This window comes from Trichomycterus rosablanca, chromosome 5 (genome assembly GCF_030014385.1).
Source record: "Trichomycterus rosablanca isolate fTriRos1 chromosome 5, fTriRos1.hap1, whole genome shotgun sequence".
Taxonomy (NCBI): domain Eukaryota; kingdom Metazoa; phylum Chordata; class Actinopteri; order Siluriformes; family Trichomycteridae; genus Trichomycterus; species Trichomycterus rosablanca.
This window is the reverse complement of record NC_085992.1, coordinates 26,074,709-26,089,969: the sequence shown is the minus strand read 5'-3', so window position 1 is coordinate 26,089,969 and position 15,261 is coordinate 26,074,709. Positions and strand designations below refer to the sequence as shown.

At 40.1% G+C, this 15,261-nt stretch overlaps 1 protein-coding gene across 4 annotated transcripts in view; it reads left to right on the top strand.

The window, feature by feature from the left end:
• LOC134315019 (echinoderm microtubule-associated protein-like 4) overlaps positions 1-15,261 on the top strand; it is a 135,363-nt gene that overhangs the window by 55,291 nt on the left and 64,811 nt on the right. Inside the window, exon 1 of one of the 4 annotated variants that reach the window (XM_062995917.1) lies at positions 372-684. The exons of 1 other annotated variant lie outside the window; for it this stretch is intronic. In XM_062995917.1, coding sequence (XP_062851987.1) covers positions 615-684 — 70 coding nt within the window. In that variant the 5' untranslated portion in view covers positions 372-614. Of the gene's footprint in view, positions 1-371; positions 709-15,261 lie in introns of those variants that run through there. 2 more of the 4 variants (XM_062995916.1, XM_062995919.1) reach the window with 2 other exon arrangements.

The window sequence follows — 15,261 nt, the reverse complement described above, 5'->3', positions numbered from 1 at the left end:
ATTTTAAATGAGGTATTTTCTGTTTAAACAGATACCTTACACAGTTTACCCAAGAACATGAACATAAAAATATAAGTTAAAGGTAAAACAGTTAAGGGAAAATATCTACGAGATTTTAAAGGCCTGCGTAAGCACGTGTGTGTGGTAGGAGTTTAACACCTCCATGTGGTTTCTTTCTCTCATGTACCCCTCACCCTCAGGACAGAGTAAAATTACACATGCGTGTGTCTGTGCGTCTATGTGTGTGTGGTTCTGTACAAGTGCGTGGCAAAATGGCAAAGGTTAAAGACGTGTAAGCGCCGAGCTTTGGCCACGCCCTGAGCCAACCAAGATTTTCTTTTTTTATCCTTTATCTCCTCCTCCTGCAGCTCTCGTTCACTCACTCGCTCTCTCACTTACTCTCGCAGTCTGTGGGCTTTGTGCACGCGGGTAGACGTGTGTGCAGACAGAGCGGCCAGGTTTGCTACGGTCTGCAGTCCTGTAGAACTGTCGGTTTTTGGCTAGAGAAAAGAAAGGAGAACTCGTGAGGGCTAGAGGGGGAGGAATCTTGAGGAGAGACACAGGAAGATTACACACGTACGTACACATACTGCACACACGTCTGTGGAAGGAGAATGGAGGACGGTACAGCAAGCGTGGCTCCGAACTGCAACTCAACAGCCGCGCTCAATAACCATTGTGCTGGTAAGAAAGCAGGATCATCTCTGGGTACGTTTGTAAATCTACACCAGAGCTCGGGCTATGCTTCCTATTGCTATTTGGTCTGTGCATGCAGCTGCGTGTGTGTGTGTGTGTGTGTGTGTGTGTGTGTGTGTGTGTGTGTGTGTGTGTGTGTGTGTGGGTGTGGGCATGCTCAGAAAGTGGTAAACTTCAGACAGTGTTCCTGTTTCATAGTGTTTCCTAGATCTGGACCGAGTTTATAGCAGGCGGATGACTCGCGTATGCTTGTTACTTAACTTGTCCCATTGCCTATACCATATATGTTTTTAAATATACTGAATGGACACATCCGTACTATATACATAGGCCACATGGCGGTGCAGCTGGTGGTGTGGGTGCTGCACAACTTCAGGGTCTTTGGTTTGAACTTCTTCTTTTACTCACCGTCTGTAATAAGTTTATACTATGTGGGTTTCCTCTGGATGATTTGTTTGTTCTCACTTCTCAAAAGTACTCAGAAATAGGTGGATTGGCTAGTAAACTTTCCCTAGTTCTGAGGGACTTAGTGAATGACTGAGAGAGAAAAGCAGTGCAAAGAATTTGACCCCCGTCCGAAGTGCATTCCCGCCGTAAAACTCAGTTTATCTGGGTGAGCTCCGGATGCAGCCCTGATCATCAGAATCTGAGTATGTTACACATACAAGGAATTTGTCTTGGTGCAAGCACACATGTATAACATGCAATTTACTAAACAGACCAGACAGCACACAGATTGCTAATAAGTATTTAACTTTAATTTAAATAAACAGAATAAGAATGTAGAATAAGCAGGAGCTTAGAGATGTCTGCGTAAGATATATATGTAGAAATTATGTTGGGATGATGAATGAAAATTAACAGACAAATAAATAAATATAGGACAAATGTGTACGTATACATTTCACAGGCTAGTTCTGGTTAACTTGTTGCTAGGATATTAGTGATGGCTTGAAAGTCTAGAGTATTAACCAAGCAAACCATGATACTGAAGTTACCCAGTACTGTAATTTCCAATATATTCTTGCAGCTAGCCATGAAAAACCATGCAGGGTTTATGTTATGTAAACAGTCACCATTGCCTTGTCCAGTAAGGCTCTCCTTAGTAACCTAGTAAAGGTTTGGCTTTAACAAGAAAGTGAAGATTCACATTTACATTTTCGGCATTTAGCAGAGGCTCTTATTCAGATTGACTTGCAGAAGTGCTTCCATAGTGAACAATTCCCTACTCTAGTTTAAGTAGACAACAGTCCAAAAACACAAATCTGCTGTAACCCTAGTGTTTAGTAAAGAGGTGGGTTTTTAATCGTCTTTTAAAGACCTTAAGGGATTCGGCTGTTAGGACAGACAGAGAAAGTTCAGAGAGGAGCCTTGATGCTTGTCTTCCTTGAGTTCTGAGTGGACAATTAAGCTGAGCAAGACTAGTGGCCTCGGAGGTTGCGTGGTACAGAACGGGGTGCGAGTTCTCTAAGGTAGTTTGGAGCTGGTCCAGTTTTGGCTTTGTAGGCAAGCATTAGTGTAGTGTAGAAGTATTACAACTGTGTAAAAGTTGAAAGACGTGGCCTTAGATAGGGTCAGTGTTCAGGATTTCACCATTAGAAAAAGACAACAGTCGTCTTTATGGGAGAGTGTAATACATGTGGGTTAAAAACACAACCCACTACACAACAACCCAAATCCCCCACTCCACCCACCAAAAAAGAGAAAAGAAATAAAAGGATTTAATGTCTCAGTAACTTAGGACTTAATGACAGTGCTACTTGAGGTAATGTTTTGTAGGGCATGGTCCATCTGGTACAAGGCTAAGATAGCAATTCACAATAAGAACATGGGCGGCCTCACAGCAAGAAGATCCTGGGTTCGATCCCCAGGTGGGACGGTCTGGGTCCTTTCTGTGTGGAGTTTGCATGTTCTCCCCCTGTCTGCGTGGGTTTACTCCGGGAGCTTCTGTTTCCTCCCACAGTCCAAAGACATGCAAGTGAGTTGAATTGGAGATACAAAATTGTCCATGACTGTGTGTTCGATATAACCTTGAGAACTGATGAATAGTGTGTAACGAGTAACTACCGTGTCTGTCATGAATGTAACCAAAGGGTGTAAAACATGACGTTAAAATCCTAATAAACAAACAAACAAACAATAAGAACATTATACCAACATTCATAGTTTGGTAGTGGGAAGGTAAGAGGATGCTTTGCTGCTTCAGGTCCTCAAGGACTGATATTTATTCATCAAAAGCATTTAGTTGTAGCGCCCAGGTGGCACAGCGGGATAATTCGCTAGCACACCAGCACTGAGATTCTGAACTCCCGAGTTCGAACCTCAGCTCTGCTACCGGGTGGGCATAACTGGCAGTGCCTGCAGAAGACAAACCTGGCCATTTAAGTCTGCCGGGTGGGACAAAGACAGGACTGAAAAGTGGGTGGGGTCTTTGACGCTGTGGAAGGACCCTGATTAGTAGCTTGAGGCGTCTGTACAGAAAGTGGAGGAGCACGCTGAGCTGTGCGAATACTGGCCTCACGCGCAAATTCACAGAATATGTGGGCGAATGTGAAAGGGTCTGAGCGTGAGGCAGGTAAAAATACCCTCCTTGAACACGACTGGAGTCTCCAGCAGCGGAAGACGAATTGACTGTGCTAAATGAGGAGAAAAGGGAAGAAGCATAAACAAATAGTGCTTGTTGCTGTCACCAGTTATAAAGTTTAGAGGGGGTGATAACTTGACATGGGTGATATTGATCTTGAGTAATATGTAATCTTTTCACTTAATAAAATGATGTTGAAACTGTGTTGTGTTCTCCGTGGCCTTTGGTACAATTTAAACGAGGACCTGAAACCACCAAGTTTGGTAAATATGCAAAAATAGAGGAATTTAAATGGGGGCGGGGGATACTTCACGGCTCTGTATGTCTAAAATATCTGGCGTATATGTTCTAAGAATCTGTGTACTTGCAGGTATTTTGTTTACAGTGTTTATGAACATAATAGAAGATTGATAGGTGGAATGTTACACCCCGATGTGTGTGTGTGTTTGTGTTTGTGTTTGTGTGTGTGTGTGTGTGTGTGTGTGTGTGTGTGTGTGTGTGTGTTGGTGCAGCGTAGTGTGGTGGTTGTCAGAGAAAAACCACTTCTGTGGTGTCTCATTCACAGCAAACTGTTCTTTGCAGCTGGGGGACAGACTCCGCTAAAGCATGAGCTACCTGGCTTTCGGCAGAGGATATGAAACAGACACACAAACACACACACACATGTACACACACACACATTTTGTGACACGGGTTCACGGGTCGGCATGGACGGGTGTTACTTCCTCTTTTTGTCACACCGTGATGTGTTGTAGGAACTGCTGGTCAATGAGTAACCAGTGCTACAACAGTGTATGTGTGTGAGTGCGTGTGTTAGTGCGTTTGTGTATATTTGCCCACGTGAATTATGGCGGGAATGTGGGTGTGCGCTTGTGCTCTGCCAACATATGCCCTTCATTTGCATACTACAGTTAAAGTGTGCAGCAAATCTAATTCTGGATGGACTCTACACAATTTTGCACTTTGTTTGTGTAGTACTGGGCCTTTCCCAGCACTCGTTCCCTTCTCGTCTTTAATCCCGTTCCCGCTGTTGCGCTCTCTCATTCTTCCCCTCCCCCTCTCCGACTTCACCGTCCTCTTTTTTGCATCTCTCATGCTGAACAAAAAGCAAACAGGAACACATGGAAGTAAAACAAACCTTGTTTCTACACTCACTGTCCATTTTATCAGCTCCACTTACCATATAGAAGCACTTTGTAGTGGACTGTTGTCCATCTGTTTTTCTACATACTTTTTTAGCCTGCTTTCACCCTGTTCTTCAATGGTCAGGACCCCCACAGGACCACCACAAAGCAGGTATTATTTAGGTGCTGGATCATTCTCAGCACTGCAGTGACACTGACATGGTGGTGGTGTGTTAGTGTGTGTTGTGCTGGCATGAGTGGATCAGACACAGCAGCGCTGCTGGAGTTTTTAAATACCGTGTCCACTTACTGTCCACTCTAATAGACACTCGTACCTAGTTGGTCCACCTTGTATATGTAAAGTCAGAGACGATCGCTCATCTATTGCTGCTGTTTGAGTTGGTCATCTTCTAGACCTTCATCAGTGGTCACAGGATGCTGCCTATGGGGCGCATTTGGCTGGATATTTTTGGTTGGTGGACTATTCTCAGTCCAGCAGTGACAGTGAGGTGTTTAAAAACTCCATCAATGCTGCTGTGTCTTATCCACTCATACCAGCACAACACACACTAACACACCACCACCATGTCAGTGTCAGTGCAGTGCTGAGAATGAGCCACCACCCAAATAACACTTACTCTGTTGTGGTCCTGTGGGGGTCCTGACCATTGAAGAACAGCATGAATGGGGGCTAACAAAGCATGCAGAGAAACGGATGGACTACAGTCAGTAACTGTAGAACTACAAGGTGCTTCTATATGGTAAGTGAAGCAGATAAAATGGACAGTGAGTGATCGGTGTATATATACAGTGTATCACAAAAGGGAGTACACCCCTCACATTTCTGCAGATATTTAAGTATATATGGAGGGAAAATGACAAGCAGTGCTCAATTTGGACATTTAGGGGTGTAGTCTCTTAGGGGTGTACTCACTTTTGTTGCCGGTGGTTTAGACATTAATGGCTGTATATTGAGTTATTTTGAGGGAAGAATAAATTTACACTGTTATATAAGCTGCACACAGACTACTTTTCATTGTGTCAAAGTGTCATTTTGTCAGTGTGTTCCCATGAAAAGATATACTTAAATATCTGCAGAAATGTGAGGGGTGTACTCACTTTTGTGATACACTGTATATATATATATATATATATATATATTGTGATTACTGGCTTGCAGCCTACATTTACCTTTGCATATGGTAACCTTAGGCTTGTTGGTGACTTGGTCATGCAGGTCCAATTCATGAAGCCTCTGCCAATGTCTCATGACTTATTAATCAGTTTTACAGCTTAGGACTGATGACTTAAGTGTAAGCGTGTGAAGAATAATTTTTGGATGGCATTACTAGCAGATTCACTTTTGAATCCAGTGATACTGCTTAAGATTCCTTGAGGTTCCTCGAGAGCTGGAGGTTTACTGCGATTGTTTGTTTATGGATTTGGGAGTATGCTTGCAAACAGTTGAAAAACCTATCAATTAAGAGGGCGTGGTTTCATATTTTTAGAGTTTTTGAAGAGCATGTCAGGTCTTGCAGAACCCTGAAGAGCTACAATTACAGTTTGATAATAGCTTTTTGTATTTGTTCAACATAATTCAATAAAAAAGCTAGACAATTTGTACCAAGATGAGTGTCAGGAAACTGACTTACGCAATATGATGATGTTGAAATCTGAGGTGATCAGATAAGGTCGTCACTTCTGTAGTGTCCGTATCAACCTTGAGGAAATGCTTTGATCGTCTAGCTTTCCTTCACTGTGCTCTCACTTTCATACATCTGTCATTGTCAGGAGGCTTAGGAATAATTGCACCAATAGCAACATTTTATTTGTTTCTACTATATCAGGGCTAATAATCTAAAAAATTAACTCTGTTTGGATGGTACAGCTGTAATTGCGCTAGTCCACCACTATTTTCAGGGTTCGAATCCCCAGCTGTGCATTTAGCTGCTTAGGCATCTACATACAGACATGCTTGGCTATGTCTCTTGGATGACCTAGGCCTTGCAATGAATTAACATCCTGATATGTGTTACTGCTTTGCGCTCAGTGATTTTGGAGTGACCCGAACCAACCATAGCCCTGATGATGATGATGATGATGATTTTGTTAACTCATTAATGCATGTGAACTTGCTAATAAACTACAAAGCAATCATATTTAAAAAAAAATATGACTATATTAATATGCTGATGCCAAAGTTCAAAATATTGCTCAATACAGATACTGGCCTAACACTTTCACCTTCACTGTTTACTTTCACCCTCACAGCAATCAATTTCATGAGGATCTCATATAGCAATTTGTGCTTGTATGGTTTATATGGTTTACATGTGTGGTTTATATGAGTTTTGCCAATCAGACACACCCATTCACAGCATAGTATGAAACTGTATCAAATTGAAAACTACCTTAAATCCAGCCAAGAGTTAAATGCCAATACTGCTCTGATAAAGCAGTTGTGTTGGTAGTTGATACACTTATTACTACTGATGCTGATCCCCACTGCTGATTGAGGAGAGTGAGACTGACACACGCCCCACATTTTTCACTTTTCACCGGCACGAGGCGAGTTCATATGTGGATCACCTTTGTGTATGGAGAGCCACACCCTGATTACTGCATTATTCCTTGACTCTGTGCAGGTTCCATCTACCAGCCAGCAGAGGTGTAATTGCACTAGTTATGAGGTCCCTATCCGGCTTCCCACCCTGTATGAACAACAAGCCAATGGTTGTTCGTGTAGCCGCCCAGCCCAGCCGGATGGCAGAGCTGAGTTTCGAACCGACAAGTTCGAAATGTCAGCTCTGATGTGCTAGAGTGTTTTACCGCTACGCCACCTGAGCGGCACTGTCGAGTGTATTTTCAGTAGAGTAAAAAAAACATGTATTGAAAATACCAATATACAGAATCCAATCAAGTGTTTAGTTCAAATGTCTAAAACGTTTCCATTCTTGACTGTATTCGTTCTACAGATAACTGTAGCACATTGAATAATTGTCACTTTTGGGGGCCAGCGTGTGTAAATGCGTTGGTAGTTTTTTTGGTAGATTTAGACAGTACAATAGGAATGCTGTAACATTAACCCATTCTGGAAATGGACACATGACAAATAAAACATAAAAACACAAATAAAAATGGTGGTATGTTATTAAAATCTTAATGTATTTTGACCTGTTTGGAAACTCCATTCAACCACAACACACTTAAATGTAAACTTATGCCAAGTTCACACTACACGACTTTCCAAGTCGTCAGGTTGCTGTACAGTTCACACTACGCAACTGGATCTCTTGTAATCGGGAGTCTTTCAAGTCAGTGTGTATTTCACACTACACGACTGATCGGCGATAGAAGGTTTCACACTACACAATCTATCACCAACTGGGACAGCGAGCTTCTCTGGTCTCCCAAACTACGTTTTTTCACGAAAACAAACGCGAGAAGTGACAAAAGGTTTAATGATACCACGTCCAAAAATGCACGTCAACAAGTAGCAAGCGATCAAAGTTTGTGCGCGGTAAAATCAAGGAGAAAAAATAAATGAATCTGAGTGGATTTGGCTACGTTAACAGCAGGGATTGTTCTATAGTAAGTTGGAGGTTAATAAATATTTTTGCAATACAACGTTGATGTTATGTTTCGTAGAGAATGATCAGGTCAGAAATACTATAAAACTTGTATGTGTGTCGATGTATTCTGATAGAAACTATATTATGCCCCTGTTCCACCTTTTTACAACTCCTCCCCTGCGTTTCCATTCACACCGTATCTTGCGTTCTCATTGGCTGTTCGACATAGCACTCATTGCCAGTCGGGCAACTCAGATTCCGATATCTGACATGCTAGAAATCTTGCTTCGGTCGGTGAGCGCTCGGTGAGTTTGGATCGAGTTGTTCAGTAGTTCACACATAGCGATTGAGAGTCGAGTTTCGAGTTGCTACCGAGCTGGCAAATTTAACGCTGACCAGTCGTCGAGCGAAAATCAGGGCAGTGTAGTGTGAACTAGGCATTAGCTAGATGCTTCATTTCTTTGGATACCAGTAGGAAATTAAAGCAACTGGGGTGAAGAAGACTTAACTTACCATCTGTTTTAGGTTTCCACTGGCAAAAATTACTATTTTATTTGGCGGCTTAAGCAATGTTTCTTATTACTTAACATTTCTGTGAAAGATTTGCTAGTAAATGCTTTGTTCATTGCAGTGTTTCTATTTGTAATTCTCCAGCTTCTGTGCTTGTGTTGTCTCGATGGTAGATACTGGCCTAAACTGTAAAGTGTGTTTGTGCAGTTGTACATTAGCAGTTAGTTATCAGTAGTGACTGAAAGGTTGCTGCTTGAAGTCTCTGTCACTGCCAAGTTTCCCTTGTTGGGCCCCTGACCGAGGCTCTAAACACTTAATGGTTTGGATTGTATTCAGTCATAATTGTAAGTCACTTTGGACCTCTTTTGGCTGTTTCTGGTATGAGTCCATACTGCGGCTCATTCATCTCCATCTCCGCCTGTATGTCCTCTCTCACCATATCCATAAACCTCCTCTTTGTTCTTTCCTTTCCTCCTCAGCACCCTTCTTCTGATATAACTCTCATTTCTCTCCTGCACATGCCATCTTAATCTTTCCTCCTTAACTTTGTCTTCAAAACATCCTACCTGCTCTGTCCCTATAATGAACTGGTACTTAATCTTGTCCAGTTTTGTCCCTCCCAATGAGAATCGTAGCATCTTCATTTCTGCCACCTCCAGCTCTCTCTTTTGTCTTTTTGTCAGTGTCACTGCCTCCAAGCAATAAAACATTGCAGGCCTTATTACTGTCTTGTAAATTTTCCCTTTTACTCCGGCAGATCACAACTGTGGTAAATGTAAATGACTATGTAGTTGGGATGCAAATTTTGCTTAGTTCTTTTAACTGATAACCGACAGTCATTAGTTGATGGTTGAACGGTTCATTACATGCACTGAAACATGCTAATCAAAATAATGGGAGATTCCTGACCACATTAGTACAGTTATTACAAGATAATAAATAGAGTATTACCTTTATACTGAGACAAGATGCAAATTATCCAAATAGGAACTACTGACGCAAAACAGCTTCAGTGTTTCTGATTTTAATGCGTAATAGGTTAGTTGTTTGTTATTATTTAAAAGACATAAATGTGTAACAAAGGAGCTAATGCATACACTCCACAAATGGGGAAGAGTGTGTTTCCAATCTCTTTTGTACAGACCGTTTCTTAACTCTCAGTTGGAATCAAGCATTAGCTGCTGAAAATAAATAAAGATGTTTTTAACCGACAGCTTGATGCACATGCCATTTCTAAATAATATCCATTAATATGGAGTTGCTTTTCCTTTTGTGGCTGTAACAGCCTTCCTTTCTATAGAAACAGAAAGATTTTGGAGTCTATCTGTGGGAATTTGTGCCCATACAAAAGTGATATTAGTCAAAGAAGCTTGGCTCACAATCTCGCAATGTTCCAATGTTTGTTCACAATGTTTGTAGTTTATTTTATTGATGTGACTAATTCATTCATTCATTCATTCATTCATTCATTCAATAATTTGTCTGTTTTACCACTGGCTTATCATGGTCAGGGTTGTGGTGGTCTGATTCAATGGGCAAAAGGCAGTAAACACCCTAGAGAGGTTGCCAGTGTATCACAGGGCAGACACACACACACACTTACACACACATACACACACTTACATGTTGGGCAATTTTTAGTAGCTCCACTTAACCTGCTTGCTGGACTGGTTAAGGACTGGTCCGGGCACCTCTGTGAACGTGTTGCGGTGGGGGTTGCGTTGGGGGCTAGTCTGGGCCTTCTTGATCAGATTGGGGGTTGTGTAAGCGGCAGCGGATTTAGTACGGGGAATGGGAAAATAAAGGGGGAAATCTAGATGGGGGTACATTTGGTCACTATTGCAGAATTGCATTTACACAAACCCTAAAGGGGTTGCCAGTCAATCCCAGAGCAGACACACACACACACACTTACATGTAGGGCAATTTTTAGTAGCTTTAAATAAACTGACTGCATGTCTTTGGACCTGTGTAAGGAAACCGGACCTCCCAGAGGAAACCCACATGAACACAGGGAGAACATGCAAACTCCACACAGTTTGCTGTGAGGCGACAGTGCTACCCATGATTAAATCAGCTAAACTTAATAATTATGGGTGTCCAAATAATTTTGGCCATATATGGTTCCATAAAGAGGGCATTAAATTAAAATTAGTTTTTGCACAGTAATACAGTATTGAGGTGTACAGTGAAGATAAGTGGTATGGTAAAGATAGCATATGGCAAGCAGCCAATTGAAACTGGGCCTGCACTCGTGAACACTTGATGAATAGCTGTACGTCAGTGTGCGCGGTCATTGAGACTCGATGCCTCTACATTAAATCATTGACATTCATTTCACGTCTAACTTGTGCTCGGAGAGTTACAGGGCCCCTGACATTCTGGGACTGAAGAGTATATGATCTGGCTCACAGTCTGTCCAGGCCCTATGTCTGACTGCAGAGTAATGTCTTTAAGCCAGCCTGTCACCACGTGCACTGAACAGTTTGAAGCTGCATGCAAGCAGCGATCATCACTCTGGCAAACATGCATTTAAGAGTTTAAAAAAGCAGGGAAAACTTGTACAAGAATGTCGAATGCTGACATATAATCCTTGAAACTGCTTTGCTGTGGTTTCACTGTGACACTTTTGAAGCACGGCATGTTCTGTTGTGGTTTAAGTGAATAGTTTTCAAAGTAATTAATCAAAAGTGTCTGTAAAATATGAGAAGTTACCAGGGGCAAGAATTTCTACGCTACTTCCCATACGTAAGGAATTAAATCCTTTTGAATTGAAAGAACACAGTGTACAAATGCTAAGAGCACACTGCATAAGTAAAATGATCAAAATCAAACTGACAGCCTTTCTGATTTCAGCATGCACACAACACAAAGGTTTGACCTGCACAGATTCCTGACATCCACCCTGCAACTGTTGGCAAATTTAAATTAAAAAGTTCCCATGTGCTTAACTTCACAAATGCTCTTTTGACTAAATAAGTACAAATTCCCACAGATGCACTTGTGAAATCTTGTGGAAAATCTTTCCAGAAGGGTAGAGGCTGTTGAAGCTGCAATTAGCGACCAAAACCACATTCAATAATATGATGATAGATGGATGGATGAATGGATGGAGGGATGGATGGATGGGTGGACAGATGAATAGACGGATGAATAGACGGATGGATGGATGGATGGATGGATGAATAGACAGATGGATGGATGGATGGATAGATGGATGAATAGACAGATTAATAGACAGATGGATAAACAGATGGATGGATGGATGGATGGATTCATGGATGGATGATAGATAAATGGACGGATAGATGGATGGACGGATAGATGGATAGATAGATGAACAGATAAATGGATAGATGGATGGATGATAGATAAATGAATGGATGATAGATAAATGGATGGATGGATAGATGGATGGATGGGTAGATGAACAGATAAATGGATAGATGGATGGATAGATGGATGGATGGATAGATGGATGGATGGATGGGTGGATGGATAGGTAGATAGATGGATAGATGGCTGGATAGATGGATGGATGGCTGGATTGGACATAAAACAGATAACACAGCTCAGGTTTTTTCAGCATTCTTTATTTATTTATTTTGGTGATAAATAATGTTAAATATTTAATATATTACAATAATAGAAGCCTGGAATTGTGAAGCTTTTATAATTAAAAAGCTCATGTGACACCTTTGCTTGAAATAAAAGGACATAGTAAATGGAAAAGAATGTCTCTGGTAGTGCTTAATTTATTTTCTTTTTAACTGGCTAACTTACAAGCTCTGAAAGTGTGACCCAGTTAAAACTGGTCTTTTGTCACGCTATTTCCAAGGTTGCAAAAAAAAACAACTAAGGGTTGTTTGGTGGTAGAGCAGGTAGAATTGGTACTGCAGTTTTTTTAATGGTTGTAATGGTTTTGTAATACTGTACAAACACATGTAATAGAGAGAGAGAGAGAGGGAGAGAGATACACACCTTCATTGATATTGGTGATTTAAATATTTATTATTATTATTACTGTTATTCTTTTATTACTATTATTATTATTATTATTATTATCATTTTTACTTAGCTAAAAGCTTACTTTCTGCATTGGACTTATTGTTATGTTTCATTACTTATTGTTATATTATTATAACAATCTTAAACTTATTGTTATATCATTATAACAATATTGGACTTATTGTTAGTATAACAATATTAAACTTATTGTTATATCATTATAACAATATTGGACGTACTGTTAGTATAACAATATTAAACTTATTGTTATATTATTATAACAATATTAAATTCATTGTTATATTATTATAACAATATTGGACTTATTGTTATTATAACAATATTGGACTTATTGTTATTATAACAATATTGGACTTATTGTTATTATAACAATATTAAACTTATTGTTATATTATTATAACAATATTAAACTTATTGTTATATTATTATAACAATATTAAACTTATTGTTATATTATTATAACAATATTAAACTTATTGTTATATCATTATAACAATATTGGACTTATTGTTAGTATAACAATATTAAACTTATTGTTATATCATTATAACAATATTGGACGTACTGTTAGTATAACAATATTAAACTTATTGTTATATTATTATAACAATATTAAATTCATTGTTATATTATTATAACAATATTGGACTTATTGTTATTATAACAATATTGGACTTATTGTTATTATAACAATATTGGACTTATTGTTATTATAACAATATTAAACTTATTGTTATATTATTATAACAATATTAAACTTATTGTTATATTATTATAACAATATTAAACTTATTGTTATATTATTATAACAATATTGGACTCATTGTTATATTATTATAACAATAATAAACTTATTGTTATTACACAATATTGGACTTATTGTTATATTATTAAAAGTTAAAAGTTGATTTGTACCCTGCGATGAACTGGCGCCACGTCCAGGGTGTTACTGTGTGTCTTGCGCCCATTGAAAAGCTGGGGTAGGCTCCAGCACACCCCCCCCCTAAATCCATAGGCATTCATATTAGGTTTGACTCCCTTTGCAGCTATAACAGCTTCCACTCTTCCTGGGAAGACTCTTTCTAGTGTGTCTGTGGAAATTTTTGCCCATGCATCCAGAAGGGCATTTTTGAAATCAGACTGAGAGTTTCTGGCTCTGTCTTTGTCCTTGTTCATCTCAAAGCTGTGTAATGGGGTGGAGGTCAGGGTTCTGGCATACAGCTTTTGTCCCTCATTACTGTGCTCACCACTCTGTAACTTTACGTGGTCTGTCACTTCATGGCCGAGTTGCTGGGGTTCCTGAATGCTTTGATTTTCCAATAAAACACATCGCAGTTGATCGTGGAATATCCAGGAGAAAGAAAATTGTGGCAATGGATGGCTCGGTTAACTGGGTTTGGAAAACTCCCAACCAATTCTGTGGACGCAGAGGGCGGTGTGTCAAAACATGGTGAAAACTTTTGAACATGAAGCCTCGCACCGTTGCTAAACGTTCTAGGTTTACATTTAACCCTTAAGAATGGCTGTGCTGTGTATTGTAGCGTCTATTTATATATTTTTTTCTTTATGCATTTTCTCCCCTTTTTCTCCCTTTAAGCACGTCCAATTGCCTGATTGCGTCATGCTTCCTCTCCACCAATGCTGATCCCTGCTCTGATTGAGGAGAACGAAGCTAACCCAAGCCCCCTCCGACACGTGGGCAGCAGCCGTATGCATCTTATCACCTACACTTTGATGAGTGCAGTGCAGCTCAGCGTTGTGTACGGAGAGACACACCCTGACAGCACTCTTTTCTCATCTCTGTGCAGGCGCCATCAATCAGCCAGCAGAGGTCATAATTGCACCAGTCATGAGAGAGAGACCCCATCCGGCTTAGTCCTGCCCATTTCTGAACAACAGGCCAATTCTTGTTCATGTGGCCGCTCAGCCTCAGCCGGCAGGCAGAGCTGAGATTCGATACAATGTATTCGAGGTCCCAGCTCTGGTTGCAGCGTGTGTTTTTACCGCTGCGCTACCTGAGCGGGCATCGTAGCTTCTATTTATTCCATCATTTAATTTAGGAGTTTCATTTCTTCTAAGGATTATAAATGTCAGCTTACAGGAACATTTTTGTTAAAAAAATGTGTTAGGTTATAGGACAATCCTTTTCTTTTTACAAACCTCCAAATAAAATAAAGAGCAGTACTTTTACTTTTCCGAAAGATAATAAGTGCACCAGGTAATACAAACAAAAATCAAGATGTCAAAATGTCTGTTGTAAAACTAATTGCTGCTTTGGAATTGGCTTGTAGAAGGCTGTGTACATGGTACTTGTTTGCTTGACTTTGTGTATCTTGGATGATGTATCAACCTTCTAAAGCCTGTATACTTCACTACAGAAAATGGTTGGTCATTTAGCGCAATGAATGCCATTATAAGATAAAGATAGCAGGGGCTGCTGCCTTGTGTCTGGCTCTGTGCGCTCGCAAGCTTTAGCTTTAACGTCTTTGCCTTTGTTTGCTTTGTCTAATTCTACATATTCAGCTGGGTGATGCTGTTTTAAATGTCTTAAATTATTTGTTCCGAATGCTTTCAAAGTAGTTCCCCTACTGCAAACTTTTGCCGTGTGTGTGTGCGTGCACAGATATCGGTTAGATGTCGGGCTGTACTAAATTCACGGGGAAATGTGCTTAATTTCTTGGACCTTTTTTTTTTTCAAAAATCACAGATTTGACAGATTTTTACAGAAAAATGCAACATTTTATGA